Genomic DNA, 24,193 nt, shown 5'->3' on the forward strand with positions numbered 1-24,193 from the left:
TTTTCCCAGGTACTGTCCTTGACTTATCTTCCAAATTATTATGAGCATTTTAAATTTCAAGTATCATTTTAAATTTCTAACTGCTCTTTGCCCTGACAGTGCTTGTTTCATAGCTTTGCATTTTTATTTCATTAACAACACTAACTAAATTGTAGGCTTTTTTCTTCTTCAATTCCTTGCACTGCCCCTGTTAGCTCTAACTTTTTTTTTTTTGATGGGGAGGGATTTTTCATATTTGAGGCTTTCCTATTAATAAATGCCTGATCATGTGCACATATTTGAGAACAAGGCATTACAATACTGATTGAAAGTCCTGCTATATAGGCAAGCCTTGACAGCTAGTGAACCTCATTGTTAGGGCAATCAAGAGGGGATCTAGCCCTTTCATTGAGACTACCAGCAAAATCTTTACTTCTGACTTTCCTAGGAGAGGAATCTTTCAGTCGTCTCCTTGGGATAGGAATCTGGTGACTGGTACTCTCAAGTTAGGCCATCAAAGGGCACTAGCAGCCTCCTTAGTAGATGTGCAGTTACTTGTATTTCCACTGTCTTTCATCCAGAACCAAATCACAGCCCTCCTCTGTGCTTGGTACCTACAACTCCTAAAATCATTTCTGAAATTTCTCCAAGAAATGGATCTCTCAAACTCTTATTAGGATATAGGAAGGGTAGTCATATAACTTCTCAGAATGAAAGTAGGGGTTGGAGTCCAACTGCTCCTTAAATAAACAGACCTCCTGTTTATAGCCTTCTGACTCTCCCCAACCTGGCACTTCCAATGTCCAAGAATTCCTGGAGTTTGGCAGGGTGGATCGACTAGCTTCTCAGTGGTAACCTCAGCCAACTCCACACCCACCCCTCCCTTAGATCTGACCTCCTTTAATTTGCTAAAGGGAAAGTGGGTGTGTGAATGTTCAACCATCTACATATATTATAATTTGGAGCTTCAGGTATCTCCTGACTGGATCAAAGGTAAAGGTAAACCCCATAATTTTGTTGCTGCCATTACTGTTCTTGTTTGGTAGTGACTTTTGAGAGAATTATTCAGAGACATTTTTACTTTTAGTACCCATCGTATAACTAAGAGCATGAGTAGTCTTGTTATAGGAAAGGTTCTTGTTTATTGTTTAAAGAGAGGATAGAAAGTGGTTCTAATTAGAAAAATCCTGCCATATTTATATTTCTTCATATTCTCAGCATGAGTTCTCATCTAAATGATTTCTTTCATTACATGCCTAATACATAAAAGGTAAGAAAAGTTATGGCAGTCTCCGCCAGTTCTTTTAACAATTTTGACTTGAAATATTATCTCCATTAGATAAGAGAGAGGCACCAAGATAACACATGTGTGTGCATGCTAAGTCACTTCATTCATGACTCTGTTCAACCCTATGTGTTGCAGGAGGAAGCCAACTCTGACTCCATGTTGGAAATGGTTTCTTTGACATGCTTTTTCATTGCTTTTGTTATTATAATCAAACTTAATGGCTTGCCTGGAGGACCCTACTCCTCTGTTGTTGTTCAATTGCTCAGGCGTGTCCGACTCTTTGAGACTCCGTGGACTGCAGAACACCAGGCTTCCCTTTCCTTCACCATCTCCCAGAGCTTGCTCAAACTCATTTCCATTGAGTCAGTGATGCCATCCAACCATCTAGTCCTCTGTCATCCCCTTCTCCTCCTGCCTTCAGTCTTCCCCAGCATCAGGGTCTTTTCTAATGAGTTGGCTCTTCTCATCAGGTGGCCAAAGTATTAGAGCTTCAGCATCAGTCCTTCCAATGAATATTCAGGACTGATTTCCTTTAGGATTGACTGGTTTTATCTCCTGCCCCTCTGTTTGATTATAAACTAAAGTGCCTTTGTTCAGCTCCTGGAGAGAGAGCTTGTCCCTGCCTACCTGTGAATAGAAGAGAGTAACACACTCCTTCCAAAGGCCCCCGTTCCCTTGGAGATGTTTTGAAAGACTGAAGGCCCTTTCACTTGACTTCCCCACTGCTTCTCCCTCTCTATTCTATTTTGACTTAAATTCCTCATTGCTTCTCTCTCTGACCTATAAAATAACCTGGCATCCAGACCCCAATAAGATGGTTATTTTGAGGCACTAGCCTGCCATCCTCTCAGTCAGCTGCTTTTTGAATAAAGTCTCTTTCCTTGCCTCAATACCTCATCTCTCAGATTCATTGTCCTGTCATGTGACGAGCAGAGCGAGCTTGGACTCGGTAACATATGGACTGTAGCCTTACAGGCTCCTCTATCCAAGGGATTCTCCAGGCAAGAACACAGGAGTGGGTTGTCGTGCCCTCCTCCAGGGGATCTTCCTGACCCAGGGAGCAAACCCACATTGCTGACATCTCCTGCATTGGCAGGCACGTTCTTTACCACTAGCATCACCCGGGAAGCTGAGATAACACATAAATCCATAGTTTTTAAGGAGATTATGCCAAGAGAGGCTAATACCTGCATATAAGACTGGGGGCTTTGAACCCAAGGTTTTGTTTTTGAAACACCAAGGAGAAAAAGGAAAATAATGAGGAAATAAAAACAGGATTTAGCAAGCAGGATAGGAACCAAACTTTGCCCATTTGTCTATTTCACAGTATTTTAGATGCTATAGTCTAAGAACAGAAGAAGCACAGCCATCTTCTCCTGATAAGCCAAAGCCTATTTGACACAAAAGACTCTCACTCATACCTTGCCGCCACCATGCTTCAACCTGCGTTCTGGACCACATCTCTCCTCATTTGGCTGCTATTCATCAGGACCCCCTCCCCCTTCCTTCATCTGAAAAATTTCCCACCTTGTGAGTTCTGTCGAGAGGCTGAGCTCTCTCCCATTATCCAGACTCAGCCCGTCAGAGTCTCCCTCTCCCGAGCCAAGGGCACTGGCATTGGACCAAATCAGGCACATCTGCTCCAGCTAGCCATGTGCCGGAGCCAGGATCATGGAGAGAGGGGAAGTCACTCCTGCAGCGGTGGCTGTGGCAGCAAGATCAGGCTCCCTGGCCGCAGAGGTGGTGTGCGGAGCTCTGGGCCAGCAGGGTCCACTCAGGAATCCAAGTGCGGCCCCTCACACTCTGCACTGCGCTGTCAGGGCCCCACGGCCACGGGGTCCAAGCCAGACTCACAGCAGTTCTCTCTACAACCCACGATCCGTTTGATAAATGTCCTTTCTGCTCAAGTCAGCTGGAACTGAGACTCTGACATATGCAGGTTTCATGTTTTGATGGCTGAAATAACTGAAAACTGAAGGTACAAATCTTGATCTATGAAATGACAACAAATCCGACAGGCAGGTAGGTAGTGCCACCTATATTAACACTATAGACAGGTAGCTGTTTCTTTTGGTATCATGAGTTTATCAGTTCGAATCCTTTAAGCCTGTGTTTTCAGAGTTCTACTCCAAGGAGGGGAAAAGGTTGCTAATATTCTTCTAATCTTGTAGATTTCAGGGACCAGACTCAAGGTTCTTGTTGGCACACATGAGAATCAAACTTAGCAAGCTAGTCAGCCTTCCGCACCATCATAACCACCTGGACCTAGTCCTCAGATACCAGTGTGTTTAAGTGGGTCTGTACACCTGCCTTCAAAATGCACATTCAGGCCAGAGAGAGAGAGGGGGAGAGTGCTCACGTACTCATGGAGGTGGTTAATAGCTGTGGGAATCATATCCGAGCTCTCTTTTAATTAAGCAAAGCTAATGAGAGCCATGCCTTTTTAAAGCAGTATCCAGGTGGTGGTTTCAGGTATCATTACTGTAAATAAAGGAAGCATAAGCTTCAGGGAATCAGAGGTTAAATTCCTGAGAGCATTTTATTTTCTACTCGAGATTTTAAATAAACAACCCGGAAAAGGAGAGAGAGGCAAAAGAGAAAGTTTTCTCAATAATAAACAAGTAGCTATTTTACAGAAATTTTAAATAAAATACTGAGAATTAACTCAATGCAGCAAACACTTCCGGAGGGAGGAGGGCGACGGCATTGATGATACCACCTTAGGAGCTGAAGAAATCTGGAGATGAATAGGGCTTTGGCCCCTCTTTACCTCAGATTGATCATCTGGGTTGAGAGTCAGTGGGTAAATTGAAGGAAGACGTGAAAAGGAGATTTGTAAGTATGACAGAGGCAGAATGTTATAAATCAAAAGAGGGGTGGCAGGAAAAATACTTTCCGTTTGTTTTCAATTGTCTCTTTCTCATTCCCACTCAGACGTGCCACCCTGGGGCTCTTCACACAGTGAGGCTGAGGTGAACACTGCTGCAGGGGATGGGGGAATCTGTCTAGAATAAAGGCACAGCCCCGCTATGATTTTTTCCCCCCAAGGGTTCACAATAGACACGAAAATGGCCAGCTTTCAATTACAAGAACCAGACACGAAAGAGAGAGCATTTTCCCAGAAATCTCAAAGATGGGCTTTGAAATAACCACTGGCCCAGCACAGAGGACTAGACTGTAGAGTTTTAACTGCCAACAGAGGAGGGAGGTGGTACGAAAGGGCAGGGAATCAAGGAAAGCCCAGCCTGAGGCTCGAGAAGGAAATTTAGGAAAGGAAGAGAGTCGAGAGGTTTCTGTCCCAGGCACCCGAGGGCTGAAAGCCTGGGGTGGGGAGGGAGGATTCGGGAACCGGTAGGTTGAGAATTCCAGAATGCAGGAGACCTTAGCCTCACTTCCTTCAGGAACCCTTGGAGGGGACCTCCTCACCGCGTGAGCTGGGCTGTCCTGGGAAGCAGCGAAGAGTTGGGAAGAACTTGTGTCTAAGTTGAGAGAAACCCCCGCCTTCCCCTCGAGCACAAAGTGGAAGCAATTCAAAAAGACCTTTGGAGTCCTTTCAGAGGAGCCTGAAGGCCTCTGAGAAGAAACAACACTCTCCTCTCCTGGGCACTGAGGAGTCCCTGAACCTGAGGGTGCTGTGTGTGTGGGAACGGGACCCCCAGCAGAGGCTGCCAGGCCAGGAGACTGTGGGGTCACCGAGGAGCCTCCGAGGCTCAGTGGCCCTGGTGAGGGCAGAGCTGAGAGAGAAGATGGCGGAAAGAGAGTCAACGGCCGGCAACGCCAGCCACAGGCACCTCCAGAACAGACACAGTGAGACTTCACGGACGCCAACCGGGCACACCTACCTGCCTGCCCGCGCCATAAGGTCCCCATGCCATCCAGCCACGCGGCCGCCCGAGCTCCTTCCTGGCTGCAGGGAGAGAGAAGGGAGAAGGCTTATGCGGCTACACCAACCCTCAGAGGGGTCGTGAACCCTGACTGAATTTCAGTCCCGATTTAATTAGTGATTGAGGAAACCTGAAGTGGCGAAGTCAAGTGTTTTCTGTAGGTGATTGGTGGCTAATGAGTTCGTTAGATTCATTTCTGGGAAACCATTGCTATTTCTACATAGAGGCTGTGTGTACACAGGTACAAAGGTACATACCAAATGCAGTGGGGAAATTGAAGCAAGAAGACATTGTCTTAAGGTGGGGATCAGAGCAGGCTTAGACCAGTATTTTTGACAGGGTTTTTTAAAAACTGTGCCTCGGTAAATTTATGGACTTCTGACAAGTAGAAATGAGGTGGTGGCACTGCTGATGGCAGAAAGAGGTGGATCAAAGCCTAGGAAATGGGAGGAGGTGGGAAATGTTCAGGGAGAAAAAAAATGATGGTCCAATTTGGCAGGAACCTAAGTTCCCTTTGAAAATTCCACACATGCTCTGCCAGAGACCTGCGCTCTGCGCCTCAGTGACGGGAAGCATTTTATAAACACCTCCGGTAGGAAATATACTCTCAGCTGAGTGATGTCTGGAAACATACGCCCATTCCTTAGAAGCCCTGCTGCCTCTCTCTGCTTCCTGTCCCTTCTTGCAAATGTAGTAAACAGACTTGCCACCAAATGATGCCTCCAGTGGGAAATCCTCTTTTCTCCTGCTCTGTCAGCAGCCCTAACCCACAGAGGAGGGATCTTCCATCCATATTTCACCCTTTCATCAGATGCTAGGAAGGCTTTCTTTCACCTTTCTGCCTGCCCTTATTCCTTGGGTGGAGGCATGGCTACTACAAGGAAGGTGATGGTTCACTGGTTGTGAGGTGGGGTCCAGGCATTTTTATCCTGACAAATCTCCAAAGGTGATCCAGCCTTCCTTTTTATACTCTCCTTGCCTCCCACTCCTTCACAGAAATTTAGAACACCCTCTGGTACCTATTTGGTTTCAATAACCACTTGGTGAATGAATGAATGAGTTGACAGGTACACCAACCTATTTTTCAAACTGTAGTGTGTAATGAAGTCAGCAAGAGGACTTGTTAAAATGTCAAGTGGCTAAGGCTCCCTGGTCCCAAAGCAGGGGTCCAGGGTTTGATCCCTAGTCAGGAAACTAGATCTCATATGCTGCAACTAAGAGTTGGCACGCCTCAACAAAGATAGAAAATCCCACCTTCCATGTACCAGCTAAGACCTGGCATAGCCAAATAAGTAAGTAAATAAAACCAGATTGTTGGGTCCACCTGAAGAGTTTGATTCAATGAGTCTGGAGTAAGGGCTAAAAACAATCCACTTTACCCAGCCCCCACCCCTGCCAGGTGATACTTATGCCGTTGGTGGGAAGTGGGGTATGCTTTGAGAACCACTGGTCTAGAGCAACATGGAGATCCCAGAATACTTCGACCACAACCCAGCACTTGTTGGTATCTTTAAACGTTTTGATTGCCATCTTCCCAGAAGCTTTAGAAAAAGTTGTGTCCCTATGTTTTCTTACATAAGTTATCAGAGCAACTTAACTGCATAAATTACAGGCATTGGAAACAATTTCTGGAAGATATGGAATTTTGCTTAAGAATTCCAGGAATTAGAGACTTCTGAATAAAATGTGAATTATCTTTTTCCACTCAAGGGTTGATGTTTTAACGATCCAATAAAATTTTAAAAAGCCATAGGGCTTCTATCATTTTAGCTTGGATTAGCCTTCTTTAATTTCACAACAAAGCAAAAATCAAGCCACCTCTTCTGGAGTGATTGGCAACTGTATAAAGAAGAATGTTTCTGTCTGTTACTTGGAAGAGAATCCATTTTAAGAATCTGAAACTGCTCTATTATCTTTTTATCCCAACAGATAAAAAAAAAAAACTGTTTTCACACTATGTCAAGTACCCACAAGGGGCCACGTTTTTGACTAGTTTACCAGACCCTGTAACATGTCTAGAATTGCTCAAGAAAATCTTCTGTTAAAAAAAAAAAAAGGGAGGTGTTTTTTTTTTTAAACTTTTAAACACTAAAGTTTAATATTTACATTAGGCCATTGGTTTCCTTGGGAAGATTATTCTTGAACTTTCCTAATCCGTATTTCCAATTCTATTAGTTATTTATAGAGTCAAAGACACCCAAATTCTGAATTACTGTAAATAAAAAGGATATATTTTATAATTGTGCATATCATGTTTGCCATGTGGATTCTCACTGCTCAGAAATTTAAATGATCAAACAACCTCGTTCCTGCAAGCTTCCTGAGAGCTATTAATTCCAATTACACCTATCTAAATATATATTACAGAACTCAGATAAACAATATTTGATCTACAAAGTCATGCCTTTTTCTCTCTTGGAGCCAGACTGCACATGAAATTTCCAATAATATGTCTGACATAACTCTAAACAACACAGCTCCTCAAATTTATCTGCAAGTCGATTTTGATATAGTCCTACAGTAGACAAAAATGAGGCTTATAAAGGGAGAAAGTATCATTTATCTGCAGAAGTGTTCACTGATCTGGCCTTTTTATTAAAAGTCTCTTATTTAGGTTAACAGGACTTCTTCCAGACTGAGACCTCAGCTTTAGATTTCTTTTCCTTGCTGTATTTTATAAGACACGCAGAACTGAATACTCTTGTATGTAATTATTATTATTTGTAATTGCAGGTTGTATTTTGCAAGCTGATTGCTCCCTGCTGCTCCAGTGTTCCATGAGTATGTATAATTTTACCTGGTACTCTAATTATACATTACAGAATTTTCCATTTATCTGCGAATGGGTTACTTTATCAAAATACAGGCAGGCATAGATATCAGAGGCCTTCATAGCAACGGCAAAAACAAAGCTTGATTAAATTGCTTTTAGGAAACGAAAACTCACCCTGTTTTCACGTAATTTGGTAGAAATTCATAACTCAGTCTCCTGGGTGAACAGAGGCCAGCAGAGGTGGGTAGAGGTCAGGAGAGGGGACAGACACAGAACTCAGATTCATCAACACAGATGAGGGGGAAGATAAGGAAGATGCTGGCAAGTGAGCAACAGGAACAAGAAGGGCACAATATGGCTGTAGGTTTGGGAAGCAAGGGTGTAGGATGAGTGTGACAGCCAGGAAGGCAAGCTACCATGCAGGTACCAGGTGATCATGCCAGGGGGCTTGGCAGACTTATGGGGGGAGGGGAGGAAGAGGGTGTGAAACTGGTAGAGCTAAGTAGAAAGGAAGGCAATCAAAGTTAGATTCAGGGACTGGCAGCCAAGGCTACAAATGTAAAACTAATGAAGATGCAAGAAACTGAAGATGGAAACAGAACAGACAATCCATTTTGACTCTCCTAATGAGCCCTAATTAACAGCTCTGGCTGAAAACCTTCCACGACAGAACACAGCCACCTCAAGAGCAGCTTGAAGAAACTGTCAGGATGCAGATCAGCTGTCGGCTGAGTGCAGGCTTGAGCTTCCCTTAGCCAGTTATCTTCTATTGTATGGGTAAATGATCAAAGGCGTGCATCTGGATCACAAACAAGTAAACAAGAATGTAAAAAAAGAAAAAGAGGTGCCAACTATATTTGTGTTACTAGCAGCAACCTTCCTTAGGGAGGGTTAAAATTAGCATTTCAGGAGATCCCATTACTAAGTATTTAGAACCATCTCTGCATAAAATTTTGAATTCTTCAGGCAAACAACCAGGCTAGATGTAGAAAAGCCCACCAGCTGCCCTGTAAGTCAATTTTATCTGATCTTCAGAAATGAATGAATGTTGAATCCAAGCCTTAAGTTAGTGACCCTCACCTGGGTGGCATATTAAGACTAATAGAGGAGAATTCTGATTTAAATTCTGATAAATACTGAGCATGAGCATCAGTATTTCTTAGAAACGCCCCTGGTGAATATAAAGGTTGAGAGCCAATGCTACGTGGAAGAAGACAACCCCAAGTGCCACAATATTAAAGTATGTTCTAGAAGGTGGCCAGGATTGCCCAGGACCTCAAGCAACTTTTGCTTTTATTTCTTTGTATAAAATAAGGCGTATGTTGGCTCCCCTCCTGAGGTCACTATGACTCTTTATCTCAAGAAAAAGAAATATGGGAACTTGTTGCTTAATCATATTTTGTGAATATATCTGATAAGTTTCATTGCTTTTTAGGCTACAACTGATGTATACTATTGCACTTCTGTTCATTATGAACTGTACAGCTTAATTTATCCTTTCAGTTTCTGAGAATGTATCCAATGATTTGATGTAAAGAAAGGGGAGAAAGGTCTATATTTCTAACAGAGATTTGTAGCAGTGGGATGTGTTAACCAAGACAATTCATTGTTAAGAAATAAAGAAATCATTTCATACCTAGAAAGAAACAGACATTACATCAGAAGAACGTTTGACAAAAAATAACATTGGGAGATGGAGATAACACAAACTTTTGCAGACTCAAGAAAGTCATTTTGAACCAAAAATAGAGCAACCAAATGATGTAGCAATCCCATTCCTGGGTATATATCCAGAAAAAATGAAAACTCTGATTTGAAAAGATACATGCACCCCAAAATTCATAGCAGCACTATTTACAACAGCCAAGACATGCACACAAGCCAAGAGCCCATCAGCAGATGATTGGTTTAAAAGATGTGCCTTAAATACAATGGAATATTATTCAGCCATAAAAGGAGTGAAATATTACAATCTTCAGCAACATGGATGGACTTAAGAGAATATCGTACTAAGTAAAGTTAGGAAGAGAAAGAAAAAAACATAACATCATTTATATGTGGAATATAAAATCTAATACAAATGAATCTTATACAAAATATAAACAGACTCAGACACAGAAAGCAAACTTATGATTACAAAAGAGGAGAGGGAGGCAGGGTAGGGATAAGCTAGGATATGGAATTTACAGTTGCAAACTACTACACAGGAAACAGACAAGCAACAAGGATTTGTACTGTATAGCACAGGGAAATATATTCAATACATTATAATAACCTAGAATGGAAAATAATCCCAAATATATATATATATATATATATATGTATATATATATATATATGGAAAACTGAGTGACTTTGTTATATGCCTGAAACTAATATTGTAAATCAACTACGTTTTAATTTTTTTAAAAAGTCATTTTGACATAGCAACAGTGTCTAACAAAAAATTAGAAAATGCTGGTTAATAATAAAACACAAGTTTACAAATATGGCTAGAAACTAACTTTCAGATCATCTATGCATATTAATTGGTTGATGAACACCAGTCGTGACCTACAAATTTAAATAGAAATATTAATGAGAATCCTGTCAAGTGGTTAGACAAAAGCAAATCTTGAAGTCCTATAAAACACCATATGCATATGAGGAGTTCAGTTCAGTCGCTCAGTCGTGTCCAACTCTTTGCAACCCCATGAATTGCAGTGCGCCAGGCCTCCCTGTCCATCACCAACTCCCGGAGTTTACTCAAGCTCATGTCCATCAAGTCGGTGATGTCATCCAGCATCTCATCCTCTGTCATCCCCTTCTCCTCCTGCCCCCATCCCTCCAAGCATCAGGGTCTTTTCCAATGAGTCAACTCTTCACATGAGGTGGCCAAAGGATTGGAGTTTCAGCTTCAACATCAGTCCTTCCAATGAACACTCAGGACTGATCTCCTTTAGGATGGACTGGTTGGATCTCCTTGCAGTCCCAGGGACTCTCAAGAGTCTTCTCCAACACCATAGTGCAAAAGCATCAATTTTTCGGCGCTCAGCTTTCTTCACAGTCCAACTCTCACATCCACACATGACCACTGGAAAAACCATAGCCTTGACCAGACGGACCTTTGTTGGCAAAGTAATGTCTCTGCTTTTTCATATGCTATCTAGGTTGGTCATAACTTCCTTCCAAGGAGTAAGCGTCTTTTAATTTCATGGCTGCAATCACCATCTGCAGTGATTTTGGAGCCCAAAAAAATAAAGTCTGACACTGTTTCCACTATTTCCCCATCTATTTGCCATGAAGTGATGGGACCAGATGCCATGATCTTCGTTTTCTGAATGTTGAGCTTTAAGCCAACTTTTTCACTCTCCTCTTTCACTTTCATCAAGAGGCTTTTTAGTTCCTCTTCACTTTCTGCCATAAGGGTGGTGTCATCTGCATATCTGAGGTTATTGATATTTCCCCCAGCAATCTTAATTCCAGCTTGTGCTTCTTCCAGCCCAGCATTTCTCATGATGTACTCTGCATATAAGTTAAAAAAAAACAGGGTGACAATATACAGCCTTGATGTACTCCTTTTCCTATTTGGAACCAGTCTGTTGTTCCATGTCCAGTTCTAACTGTTGCTTCCTGACCTGCATACAGATTTCTCAAGAGGCAGGTCAGGTGGTCTGGTATTCCCATCTCTTTCAGAATTTTCCAGTTTGTTGTGATCCACACAGTCAAAGGCTTTGGCATAGTCAATAAAGCAGAAATAGATCTTTTTCTGGAACTCTCTTGCTTTTTTGATGATCCAGCGGATGTTGGCAATTTGATCTCTGGTTCCTCTGCCTTTTCTAAAACCAGCTTGAACATCTGGAAGTTCATGGTTCACATATTGCTGAAGCCTGGCTTGGAGAATTTTAAGCATCACTTTACTAGCCTGTGAGATGAGTGCAATTGTGCGGTAGTTTGAGCAGATTGTACAAACTGTACATACATACCGTTTGAGCAAATTGTACACAAACTATACTGTAATAAAGACTTTTTAATTTTAAAAACTTTGCTGTGCTTAGTTGCTTAGTCATGTTTGCAGCCCCACGGACTGCAGCCCACCAGGCTCCTCTGTCCATGGGGATTCTCCAAGCAAGAATACTGGAGTGGGTTGCCTTGCCCTCCTCCAGAGGATCTTCCCAACCCAGGGATCAAACCTGGGTCTCCTGCATTGCAGGTGGATCCTTTACTGTCTGATGCACCTAGTGAAACTTAAATATGAACAATATGTTCTATCTACAATTAAGAAAAATGATCAAATTATTAAAGAAACACTACTCAACAATTATCCTGCCTCCTGGCATTCATATGCTAAAAATATTTCATCTGATGTTAAAGTAAATAAATGAGAGAGAAAATCCAGTGGAGATCCAAACCTGGATATCTGTTAAAATTATCAAATATTTGTTACTAATTCCAAAAGTCATGACCAAAAGAGTTAAATTTTATCCACATTAAAAAAAAATGAAATAATGGCATTTGCAGTGACATGGATGAACGTACACATTGTCATATGAGTGAAATAAGTCAGACAGAGAAAGACAAATATTTTATGATATCACTTATATGTGGAATCTAAAAAAATGATACAAATGAACCTATTTACAAAACTGAAATTGAGTCACAGAAGTAGAAAACAAACCTGAGCTTACCAGGGGGAAAAGGGATGAGGAGGGATACATTGGTAGATTGATACCGACATGTACATACTACCATAACTAATAAGACCTACTGTATATCACAGGGAACTCTACTCAGCACTCCGTAAGATCTATATGGCTCTCTCAGCGTGCTCACTTGTGTCCAGCTCTTTGTGACCCCATGGACTGTAGCCCATCAGTCTCCTCTGTCCATGGGATTTTTTAGGCAACTATAGTAGACCGGGTTGCCATTTCCTCCTCCAGAGGACTTTCCCAACCCAGGGATCGAACCCAGGTCTCCCACATTGCAGGCGGACTCTTTACCAGCTGAGCCACAAGGGAAGCCCAATAATACTGGAGTCAATGTTTAGTCAAATAGACTAAAGCACTTGTTTTATTGGAATTACCCTTGATGTCTCTCTCTCTTACCCTCCCCATCCAATCCACAGCAAATATTATTGACTTTAATTTCACAATGCATGCCAAATTTGATCACCTCTACTTCTGCAATTCTAGTTCATGCCACAACTGTCTCTCCCCTGGCCTCTATAACTAGGAATCCCTACAAGGATGAGTTCTTTGCACATCCAATTACACAAAAGTGTTTTCAAATGAGACAGGTATATTGTGTCTCAGTATGCAAGGCCAAGAGCATCTGAAGATAAAGGAGCAAAAATAAAGACCTAACATATCAAAGTCATTCAAAAAATGTTTTTTAAAATAATAAGCATTATAAATTAAAGAAGGAATTCTCAGGGAAAGATTAGAATATCATACTCTGTATAGAAACCTTGAAGCACTTCTCAAAATTATTCAGCCATAAAAAGGAAAGAAATTGTGCCATATGCAGAGATGTGAATGACCTAGAGAGTATCATACAGAGTAAACTAAGTCAGACAGAGAAAGACACATATGATAATCACATAGATGTAGAATCTAAGAAAAATGGTACAGATGAACCTGTTTGCAAAGCAGAGAGACAGACATAGAGAACAGGTATGGACACCAAGACGGGGGAGGGGGAGGGGATGAATTAAGAGACTGGGATTGACAGATATAAACTACTATGTATAAAATATGAAGTGGTGTTAATGGTAAAGAGTTAGCAAGCCAGTGCAGGAGACACAAGAGACCCAGGTTTGATCCCTGTTTCGGGAAGATGCCCTGGAGTAAGAAATGGCAACCCACTCCAGTATTCTTTCCTGGAAATTCCATGGACAGAGGAGCCTGGCAGGCTACAGTCCATGGGGTCCCAAAAAGTAGGACACAACTGAGCAACTAAATACACACACGTGTCTAAAATAGATAACTTGATGATCTAAATGGGAAGGAAATCCAAAAAAGAGGAGATCTATGTATACGTACGGCTGATTCACTTTACTGCACGGCAGAAAATAACACAACATTATAAAGCAATTATAGTCCAATGATTTTTTTTTTAATCATTCAAATAAGGTATAAGGTGAAGGGCTTTTAGGGCAGATTAGTGGTGAAAGGCAGAGAACAACTATCCCCAAGACAGAGCAAGCTGTACATCAAGGAAGGGCAAGAAAAACACAGTCAGCCCATATGAGACAAGGCCAGGCCACAGGTGGTCAGAGAAATTAAGGAAGCATCCAATTTTTATTCTGATCTGGTTTCAGCCTCGTAAGATATAAACACTTCCCTGGCAGAGCAAAACATATGGAATTTGGAAGATAAAACCTTAATTTTTTTTCTTAAAAAAATTTTTTTTTCAATGTAAAATCACTTGACATTGAAATGTCAGAGTTTTTATTTACATGGATATGAATTTGAATAAGTACATTAGTGCTCTATTGCTCTGTAACAGATTACCACAGATTTAGTTGCTTAAAACAGCTTATCTTTATTACCTTACAGTGCTGTAGGTTATTCATCCAGGACACGTCTCATCAACTGAAACCAAGGGGTCAGCAGGGCTGTTTTCCTTCCTGGAGGCCCGAGGGGAGAATTGGTTTTGTTGACTCTTCTGGCTTCTAGAGGCTGCCAGCACTCTTTGGCTCATAGTCCCTTCTCCCATTTTCAAAGCCAGCAACATCCCATCCTTCTGACCCTTTTCCTGTGATCACATCTTTGGAAAGGGTCTCTGATTTTAAGGACTCACGTGATTAGACTGGGCTCACCTCCCCATTTCTAGGTCCTTATGCGTAAGCACACCTCCAAAAGTGTCTTTTGCCTTGTAAGGTCACATTGTCACAGGTTCCTGGAATCAGGAATTGACCTCCTTGGGGAGCCATTATTCCGCCTCCCATGGTAAAGAAAACCAGATCTTCATCAGAATGAGCTAAGTGCACAGCTGTCTTCAAGTCATCCAGACGTCATCAGAGGCCCACGCCTTCTCCCCAGAGTGATGAGGAATTTTCCTCTCCCCTTGTAATTCATAGGTCCCAATGTCCTTCAGGCTGTGTTCTTTAATTTACTATAGGACCTGGTGCCTTCTTTCACCAAATAAAAATTCACTCAGTGTATCACTTGACATATTTGTTGCTCCTTGAACTCAATTAAAATACTGTACTTACGAACTTGTTTTCTGTGCTTTTGTTTATCTATATGCACAACTGCTACATCAGACACTCTCCCAGAAGCAAGCGCTGTATATTTAACTTTCTTCAGATGATTTCCACACAACACCATGGAGACAGAGGATTTTATTGATGCTTTTTTTTTATTTAACAAGCACACGGTAAAACAAGGATATATTTTATAGACAGAAAACAACAGATAAGTGTGTTTCTTTTTCTTAGGTCAAGCATGCATCAAATTAGGTGAAGTTGAAGAAAAGAACTTTCCAAAGCAAGTCACTAAAAACGTCCTTTAAAAATCATTTTTGGCATGTCTAAAATACAATTTTCCACACACATGCTTTGTCAGAAATCCACTCACTCGCTATTTAAAATGAGGTACCCCATTGATGAACACCTTTACTTATCTTAGGGTTTCCCCAGTGGCCCAGTGGTAAAGAACCCACCTGCCAATGCAGAATGTGCAAGAGATGTGGGCTCGATCCCTTGGTTGGGAAGATCCTCTGGAGTATGAAATGGCAACTTGCTCCAATATTCTTGCCTGGAAATTTTCATGGACAGAGGAGCCTGGCAGCCACACTCCATGGGGTCACAAACAGTCGGACACGAGTGAGCACACACACACACACACACACATTTCTCTACTCAACAGAGACAGATCATAGATGCCATAGGATATTGGAGCTGGAAGGAAACTTTGAAATCAAGTTTCTCCATTTTACAGATGACGAAACTGAGGCTCCATTAGGTGAAGAAAATGAAAGCATGAAAATCGCATTGGTTTTATGGGTTGGACTGCCTGTGAACATGATTCAGAATTAGGACTGAGAAGGAAAATATACTCTCAGGCTTCCAACTGACAACACTATTTTTTTTCTTAGTTGTTTTTTTCTTGGAGTATAGTTGAATTTGAAGAAGGCAATGGCACCCCACTCCAGTACTCTTGCCTGGAAAATCCCATGAACGGAGGAGCCTGGTAGGCTGCAGTCCATGGGGTCGCGAAGAGTCAGACATGACTAAGTGACTTCACTTTCACTTTTCACTTTTATGCATTGGAGAAGGAAATGGCAACCCACTCCAGTGTTCTTGCCTGGAGAATCCCAGGGATGGGGTCGCACAGAGTCGGACAGACTGAAGTGACTTAGCAGCAGCATACTGGTTGCATTAGTTTCTGGTATACAACAAAATGACTCAGCTATACCTATACATATTCTTTTTCATACTCTTTTCCATTATGGTTTATTGCAGGATACCAAATAGCTCCCTGTGCTATATAGTAGGACCTGTTGTTTATCCATTTGCACCTGCTAATCCCAAACTTCCAGTCCATCTCTCCCAGCCCCTCACTCCCCCTTGGCAACCACAGGTCTATGCTCTTGTATTTGCGTCTGCTTCTGTTTCTTAGATAAGTTCATTTGTGCCAACCTGACAACACTCTTTGTCCACAGCTTAACCATGAGAACGGAGGCTGGCCACAAGCCAGTGAAGCAAGAGGCAGAGGAGCGAGGGGTGTCACTCACACTGCTGGGGTGAGCACACCGACAATAACGGGGAGCCCATACAAGGTCCCGAGGCAAACAGCTCAGCACTGTTTCCCTCAAAGTCTAAGCTTTAGTCAAACCTTTTCAACCATGGCTTGCTGGATTTTTAATAACTCGGTGAGCTGATCATCTTTCTTCTGAGCATTTTATCTCTGGTGCTAAAACAGATCAGCCTGCTACGTCATTGTGCATCTTCACCTGAACATGGAAACATGTAGGAGCAAAGAGCTAACCTCCCACGGCCACGTTACCCACCTCTCAGTTCTCCCTCCTCCCTCTTCTCCCGCACGTGGCAGCTGCGAAGATGCCAGGCGGTGTTCTCAGCCATGATTCGCTCATCCCATGCACCCTCAGCTCTGAAACCTCTGTTCTCCCGCATTCTCCTGCCTCAAATCTCCTGTATCTGAAGATGATAGGAAGATAAGAAAATATCAGCGCTCATTAGACAAACACAACATCCTATCATATGCAGTGATGAAAGTTTAATTCGGATTTGTGCATGTTTGCTAAGTCACTTGGGTCATGTTCAACTTTGTGTGATCCTACAGACTGTAGCTCTCCAGGCTCCTCTGTCTATGGGATTCTCCAGTCAAGAATACTGGAGTGCGTTGCAATGCCCTCCTGCAGGGGACCTTCCCGACCCAGGGATTGAACCCACATCTCTTACATCTCCTGCACTGGCAGGCAGTTTCTTTACCACAAGCGCCACCTTTATTCCAGGCAAAAGTTTCACACAGAATTCGCTCCTGTGTTTTCACCTTCCCATGAACCCCAATCATAGGCAAAAGCAGCAGAATGGATTTTTCCCTGTTTTACTGAGATATAATTGAGACATAAAATTGTAAGATATCTAAAGTACATACCTTATATATATATATATATATATATATATATATATATATATATACACACACACACACACACACACACATTATGAAAGGATTCCTTCTATCCAGGTAATTAACACACCCATCACCTCCCACATTCACCCATTTTCTTTCTTGATAAGAACATAGAAGTATTAGTCTCTTAGTAAATGTCAATCATATAGTACAGTGTTATCAATTACAGTCACATTTTATATATTAGATCTTCAGCCCTTACATATCTCATAACTTTAAGAGTTTATAACCTTTTACCTGCCTCTCCCTATTCCCCCCAACCAGCATCCAGTGGCAACTACTTTTCTACTCTGTTCCATGAGTTTGATTTCTTTTAAGATTCGACATAGAAGTAACACCATGCATGATTTGTCTCGCTCTGTCTGGCTTATTTCATTCAGCATAGTGTGCTCCAGGTTCATTCATTCTGTTGAAAATGACAGGATCTCCTTAAATTTTTTTCTTTTATGCCCAAATAATATTCTTCTCTGGGCATCTCTGTGTTTGCATGTGTGTATCACATCTTTGGATCCATTCATCTACTGACAGATAATTAGGTTATTTCCACATCTTGGCTATTGTGAATAAAGCTACAATCAACATGGGACTACAGATATCCTATAGAGAAAATAATATGGGGTTTGGGGGATATATACACATAAGGGATGGCTGAATCTGTTTTTATTTCTTGAGGAACATCTGTACCATTTTCCACCAACATTATACAAGGCTTCCCTTTTCTTCATATCCTTGCCAAAATTGTTATCACTTGTCTTTTTCTTAAGAACTTCTTAAAAAACAAATTTTATTTATTTTTAGGCTGTGTGGCACACGGGAACTTAGTTTTCTGACCAGGAATTGAACCCGTGTCCCCTGCATTGGAAAGCATGGATTCCCAACCACTGAACCACCAGGGAAGTCTCTCTTGTTTTTTTTATAATAACTATCCTAACAGTTGTGAGGTGATATTTCACTGTAGATTTGATTTGCATTTCCCTCTTGATTAGTAATGGTGAACACCTTTTATGTATCTATTGACTATTTGCATATCTGCTTTGAAAAAATGTCTATTCAGGTCCTTTGCTCATTTTAAATTGTGTGTGTGTGTGTTTGTGTGTGTGTGCATGTTTGTGTGTGTGCGCATGTGGGTTTTTCTTGTTTGTTTGTTTTTTGTTTGTGGGTTTCAGGCTGGGGTTGGTTTTTTGGTTTGTTTTTTGGATTTTTTAATTTTTATTGTTGCTATTGAATTGTATGAGTTCCTTGGTATATATTTTAGATATTAACCCCTTATGGGGTATGTACTTTGCAGATTATTTTCTTCTATTCCATGGGTTTCATTTTGTTGATGGTTTCCTTTACAGAGTGAAAGTTTTATACTTTGATGTAGGCTCAACTGCTTATTTTTATTTTTGTTGCCTCTGCTTTGGGGATCAAATGCAAAAAAAAAAAAATCATTGCCAAAATCAATGTTGAGGAGCTTATTCATGTTTTTTTCTAGGTGATCTGTGGTTTCCAATTTCACATTCAAGTTTTCAATCCATTTGGAGTTGACTGTATGCATGGTAGTGGTCCAGTTTTGTTCTTTTGCATCTGGCTGTTTTCCTAATGTCAATTATTGAAGAGACTGTTGATTCCCCAGTGTATATTCGTGGCTCCTTTGTTGTAAATTCACTGGCCATGTATGTGTGGGCTTATTTCTGGGCTCTCTATTCTGTCCCATTGATCTATGTGCTTGTTTTTATTACAATATTATACTCTTCTGATAACTATAGCTCTGTAATACAGTTTGAAATCAGGAAATGTGATGCCTCTAGCTTTGTTTCTCTTTCTCAAGATTACCTTGGCTATTATAAGTTGTTTTTTTAATTTGTTTTTAATTGGCAGATAATTACTGGTTTCTGGTTGTTTTTCTCTTGCTAGAGTTCTCACTATGTCTTTAATTCTTGGTATTTTAATTATAATGTCTCACTGTTGGTCTCTTTTGATACATCCTATTTGATACTGTCCAGGCTTCCTGGGTCTGGACTGGATGTCCATTTCTTTCCCTGTACTAGGTAAGTTTTCAGCCATTTTTCTTTGAATAAGCTCTCTGCCTATATTCCTCTTCCCCTTCTGGGACCCCTATAGTGCACTCTGGTCCATTGGACGCTGTCCCATAAGTCTCATAAGCTGTCTTCACTGTTCATCATTCTTTTTCCTTTTTGTTCCTCTAACTGGATGAATTCCATGTCCCTGTCTTTGATTTCTCTGATCCTTTCTTCTGTTTCATCTCTTCTGCTATTGAGCTCCCCTATTGAAATTTTCAGTTATTGCATTCTTCAGTTCTGTGTTTTGTCTGGTACTTCATATATTCTGTATCTCTTTGTTGAAACTCTCAATTTGTTTATGCATTGCTCCCCTGGCTTAAGTGAGCATCCTTATGGCCATTATTTTGAACTCCCATCAGTTAAATCATGTATCTCCATTTCATTAAGATCTGTTTCTGGAGATTTATTTTGTTCTTTTGTTCGGGACAAATGCCTGTTTCTTCATTTTCCTTGATGATCCGTGTTGTCTTCTGTGCCTTAGGTAAGACGGCCACCTCTCCCAGCCTTGACAGCGTGATTTCACACAGGAAATGAACTTGATCCTGCAGCCCCACCTTAGCTCCTGTTGTCTCTCCCTTATCTGTGTCACCTCTTCTGTTGTTAGCGGCTCCCAGTCGTTGAGGGTACGCCAACACCCAACGGTGTCGTAAAGGTGGGGGGCACATTCAGTGCCTAGACACAGGTTGATTGGATGCTGTGTCCTCAGGAAGCAGCTAAGAAAGTGTGCAGTTAAGCCCGTTGCAGGGAGAAGCTGGGAGATGGGCCTTTTTTACCTCTTCTCTCTGCATTAGGCTTATGTATATAGTCATGAAGGAGGGCTGCTCTTACACTTATTTGTAACTGCTTCTTTGATTGCTACAGTCCTGTGGGACCATGAATGCAAGCCCAACTGCTGTCAGAACCTGCAATCCAGGGACCCATCCCTTGGGCAACAGAGCAAAAGCTGGGGATACAGGCATGTGTACAAGCTCTTTCCAGTGAGAAACTGAAGACACATGAAGCAGTCTATAGTGAGACAGTAGAGAAGAAACCATCACTTTCCCTGGTCTCCAAGGAAGGCTGCTGGCAGCCTCTAGACATGGGCTAAATTAGAAGTCTGATCCTGAGACAGCAGTTTTCAAAGGATGCAGATGGACCCCTTTCAGGGAAACACTGGGAGATGGTTGATCTTGCCTGCTCCCTCAGTGTGGGGAGTCCTGGGAAACAGATACAGTGAGTGCTTGTGCCCTGGAAATAGCTGCTCCTCTGTCTGCTACCGTCTTGCTGGTCCTGAAGACACAAGGACTCTTTGGCTTTCAGGGCTCAATGTTATGGGGGCCTGTATCTCAGATGGGAGTCTTAAAGGTTGGGATGCTAAGTGTGGGTTCCAAACTTCAATTATCAGGGAGAAGCTGGGAGCAACCCCCACATCGTATGGTGCTGTGCCAAGGGTGTGGTTTATGGCAAGAGCATGTTCCAGCTTTTCCTACTCATCTTGATGTGGGTATTTTTTCATTTTTCCATTGTGTAGGAGTCACTAGTTAGTTTCTGGATTTCTTTCAGATGTAATTGCTCTGTGTGTGGCCTTAAATGTCTGGCTGTTAGTGTGTCCGTGGGAGGAGAGGTGTTCAAGAGTCTCCTACATGAACATCTGGGTCAAACCTCTCTCTCCTCCAGACAGTTTTTTTTTTTTTTTAGTTCCCTGAGAATCTCTTTATTTCCTGGATCCTTCTTGCAATCAAAGACTTTAGAAAGTTTGAAAGAGCTGACAGACAAGTTGGGAGAAAGGGCAAAAGAAATCCATACACAGGGCATACTAATATTACAGACTGGTTTATGAGAAGTGATCTTTCCTAATAAATGCTTCCTGTTTCTCCTGCTGTATCTTAGGCTCTGTGACAGGTGCTGAAATACAGAGGTAAAGACACAAATCTGGTCCACAGAGTTTTGAGTCTAGTGATAATTGACTAAAACTAAATCTTCTCATGAAAAGTAATGGTCTGGATTAAAGACTGAAACAAACTTTATCACCTGGTTTGGACTGGAGGTCAAGACAAACATTGCCACCTGATGTTAACCAGAGTTTACTCATGTACATATATCTGTAGGACTAAAATGTTTTCTTGGGGCTTTCCTGGTGGTCCAGGGGCTAAGACTCTGAGCCTCCAATGCAGGGGGACTGGGTTTGATCCTTGGTCAGGGAACTAGATCCCACACACTGCAACTAAAGATCCTGCCTGCTATAACTAAGATTCCACATGACAAAATGAAAGTAGAAGATCCCAAATGCAGCGCCTAAGACCCAGCACAACCAAGTTAAAAAAAAAGTTTCCTTTTCCACTTTTTTTGCCCCTATTATAGATGGGCTAAAAATGTCTTTATACTCTGAATAATTTCCTGAACCTAAGGCAATACCAGAAATACAGTTAATATTCAATGAATCTTTGACGCATGAAAAAAACCACAAAAAATGTTCTGCTCTAAGATTTATTTTTTGTATTTCACCCAGGAAGGTCCAGAATCCGTTAAAATAATAAAGCTGACGTAGGACTGACAAAGCCAAAATGAAGGTATGTCAAAGGACCCACGCTGGAAAGGGCATGTAGATGATCTGCTCACTTGAACTTGGATTAAATAGAGAGAATCAAGTGGGAGACAAGCCGAGGTAAGAAACGGAAGGTCTGTGGCCCCACCCCCAGTGTCTGATGCTTCCTGAGGCCTCCGAGTATCTCTTCCTACTGCCAAGATTCTGGACCGCTCTCTTCTAAGCCCTTGGCATCATCCTGATCCACTGGAACTTATCACTCACTCACTGAGTTCATCTAGTCTAATATACCTTTCTGACTCGGCCCAGGACTCCCGCAGGCCCAAGCATCCTTGTCAGACCCCTCCTTACTGGTGTGAACTTCCCTCCACTGGGAAAGGATGCTGGAATCGTAAAAAGGAATAGGGAAGAGAAAAGAAGCCCTCACAAAAGATAACAAAGGAATAGTTTTAAAGGTAGAAGTAACACAACGTGCTCTCACACAAGGGATGTGTTGTGGGGGGCAGACTTCCACGCAGGGTACAAGCAGTCAAGGCCAAGAACTTTGGAGACTCATGTTGGTAAGCAACTCTGCAGTTTGCCAAGTGGGCTAATTTGGATTTATTAATCTGAGTCTTAGCATTCACAGATGAATCCTGCACTTACCCTCATGGCAGTCTGTGACCACTAAATAAATTAATACATTTAATATCTGGCACATACATTTGCAGGGCTTCCCTAGTGACTCAGTGGTAAAAAAAAAAAAAAAAAAAAAAAAAATCCACCTGCCAATGCAGAAGATGCAGGTTTGATTCCTGGGTCTCGAAATTCCCTGGAGGAGGAAATGGCAACCCACTCCAGGATTCTTGCCTGGAAACTTCCATGGACAGAGGAGACTGGTGGGCTACAGACCATGGGGTCTCAAAGGAGCCAGACATGACTTAGCGACTAAACAACAACAACATACATTAGCAGAGATGTGAATGGACCCAGAGAGGGTCATACAGGGTGGGATAAGTCAGAAAGTGAAAAATAAACACCATATATCAATGCATATATGTGGAATCTAGAAAAATGATACAGGGGAGCCTATCTGCAAAGTAGAAATAGAGACACAGATGTAGAGAACAAACATACAGACACAGCGGTGGAGGGGAAGGGAGAGTGGGATGTATTGACAGATTGGAATTGGCATATATACACTATTGATACTCTGTATAAAATAGATAGCTAATGAGAACCTACTGTAATAGCACAGGGAACTCTACTCCATGCTCTGCAGTGACCTAAATGGGAAGGAAATCCAAAGAGGAGGTGATATGTGTATACACACGGCTGATTCACTTTGCCATATAGCAGAAACTAACACAACATCTTAAAGCAACTATACTCCAATAAAAAAAAATAATAACATCTGTTACTCAGCATGTTCTCAAAGTTGGCTAATATCATGATAATAATGTTCCTTGGTCCTTGACCCTTTCATAAGTGTATGGACATATGTAAAAGATCCTAAAGTTTGCATTTATAATCACAAAGTTAGTGCCATTTTTCTTTCCAAGGGACCAAAAAAAAAAATGTATTAGAATATAGGAAAAGAGCCTGCTTCACCCTCTGTAGTCACAATTACACATATTTCTTCCTGGAGGGAGGGAGTTTGACAGATTGTGATGTACAGTTGTTAACAGGAGTGCAAAACAGCCTGGCAGTAAGTCAGTTTTTAATTTGTATTTCTGGAAAACTGGGAAAATGCTTTAAGATTTTCTGCAATTATTTGCTGGTGAGGACGTGATTCCAGGGACCCAACGCTTTCCCTTTCCTCAGTGGCAGCAACTCCCCTGGACAGAAGGAGCAGACCTGGTCTTCATGTCGTACATGGGGCTGTGGAGCCGCGGCTTCCAGGCTCTGGCTGGGAAGGCGTCCCTCCAGTGGAACCTTTCTGGTCACATTAAAAAAATCCCCAACTAATAAAAATAAATGAAAAAAAAATCCTACCTGTGGCTCCTTCCAGCAGCAATCTGCTTCTGCCCTCACACCATCTCCCCTACTCAGTTCAAGC

The 24,193-nt window shown here is 41.8% G+C and overlaps 1 protein-coding gene across 3 annotated transcripts in view; it reads right to left on the reverse strand.

Annotated features, from left to right (window-relative positions):
- Positions 1-24,193, reverse strand: part of LOC122422599 — a 374,287-nt gene that overhangs the window by 334,844 nt on the left and 15,250 nt on the right. For 2 of the 3 annotated variants that reach the window (XR_006263906.1, XM_043439035.1), the window contains exon 2: positions 5,110-5,174. Coding sequence is in view for 2 of the 3 variants with exons in the window: in XM_043439035.1 (XP_043294970.1) it covers positions 5,110-5,174 (65 nt within the window). In the remaining variant the exon portion in view is untranslated. Of the gene's footprint in view, positions 1-1,767; positions 5,175-24,193 lie in introns of those variants that run through there. The other variant, XM_043439034.1, reaches the window with a different exon arrangement.

This window comes from Cervus canadensis, chromosome 20 (genome assembly GCF_019320065.1).
Source record: "Cervus canadensis isolate Bull #8, Minnesota chromosome 20, ASM1932006v1, whole genome shotgun sequence".
Taxonomy (NCBI): Eukaryota; Metazoa; Chordata; class Mammalia; order Artiodactyla; family Cervidae; genus Cervus; species Cervus canadensis.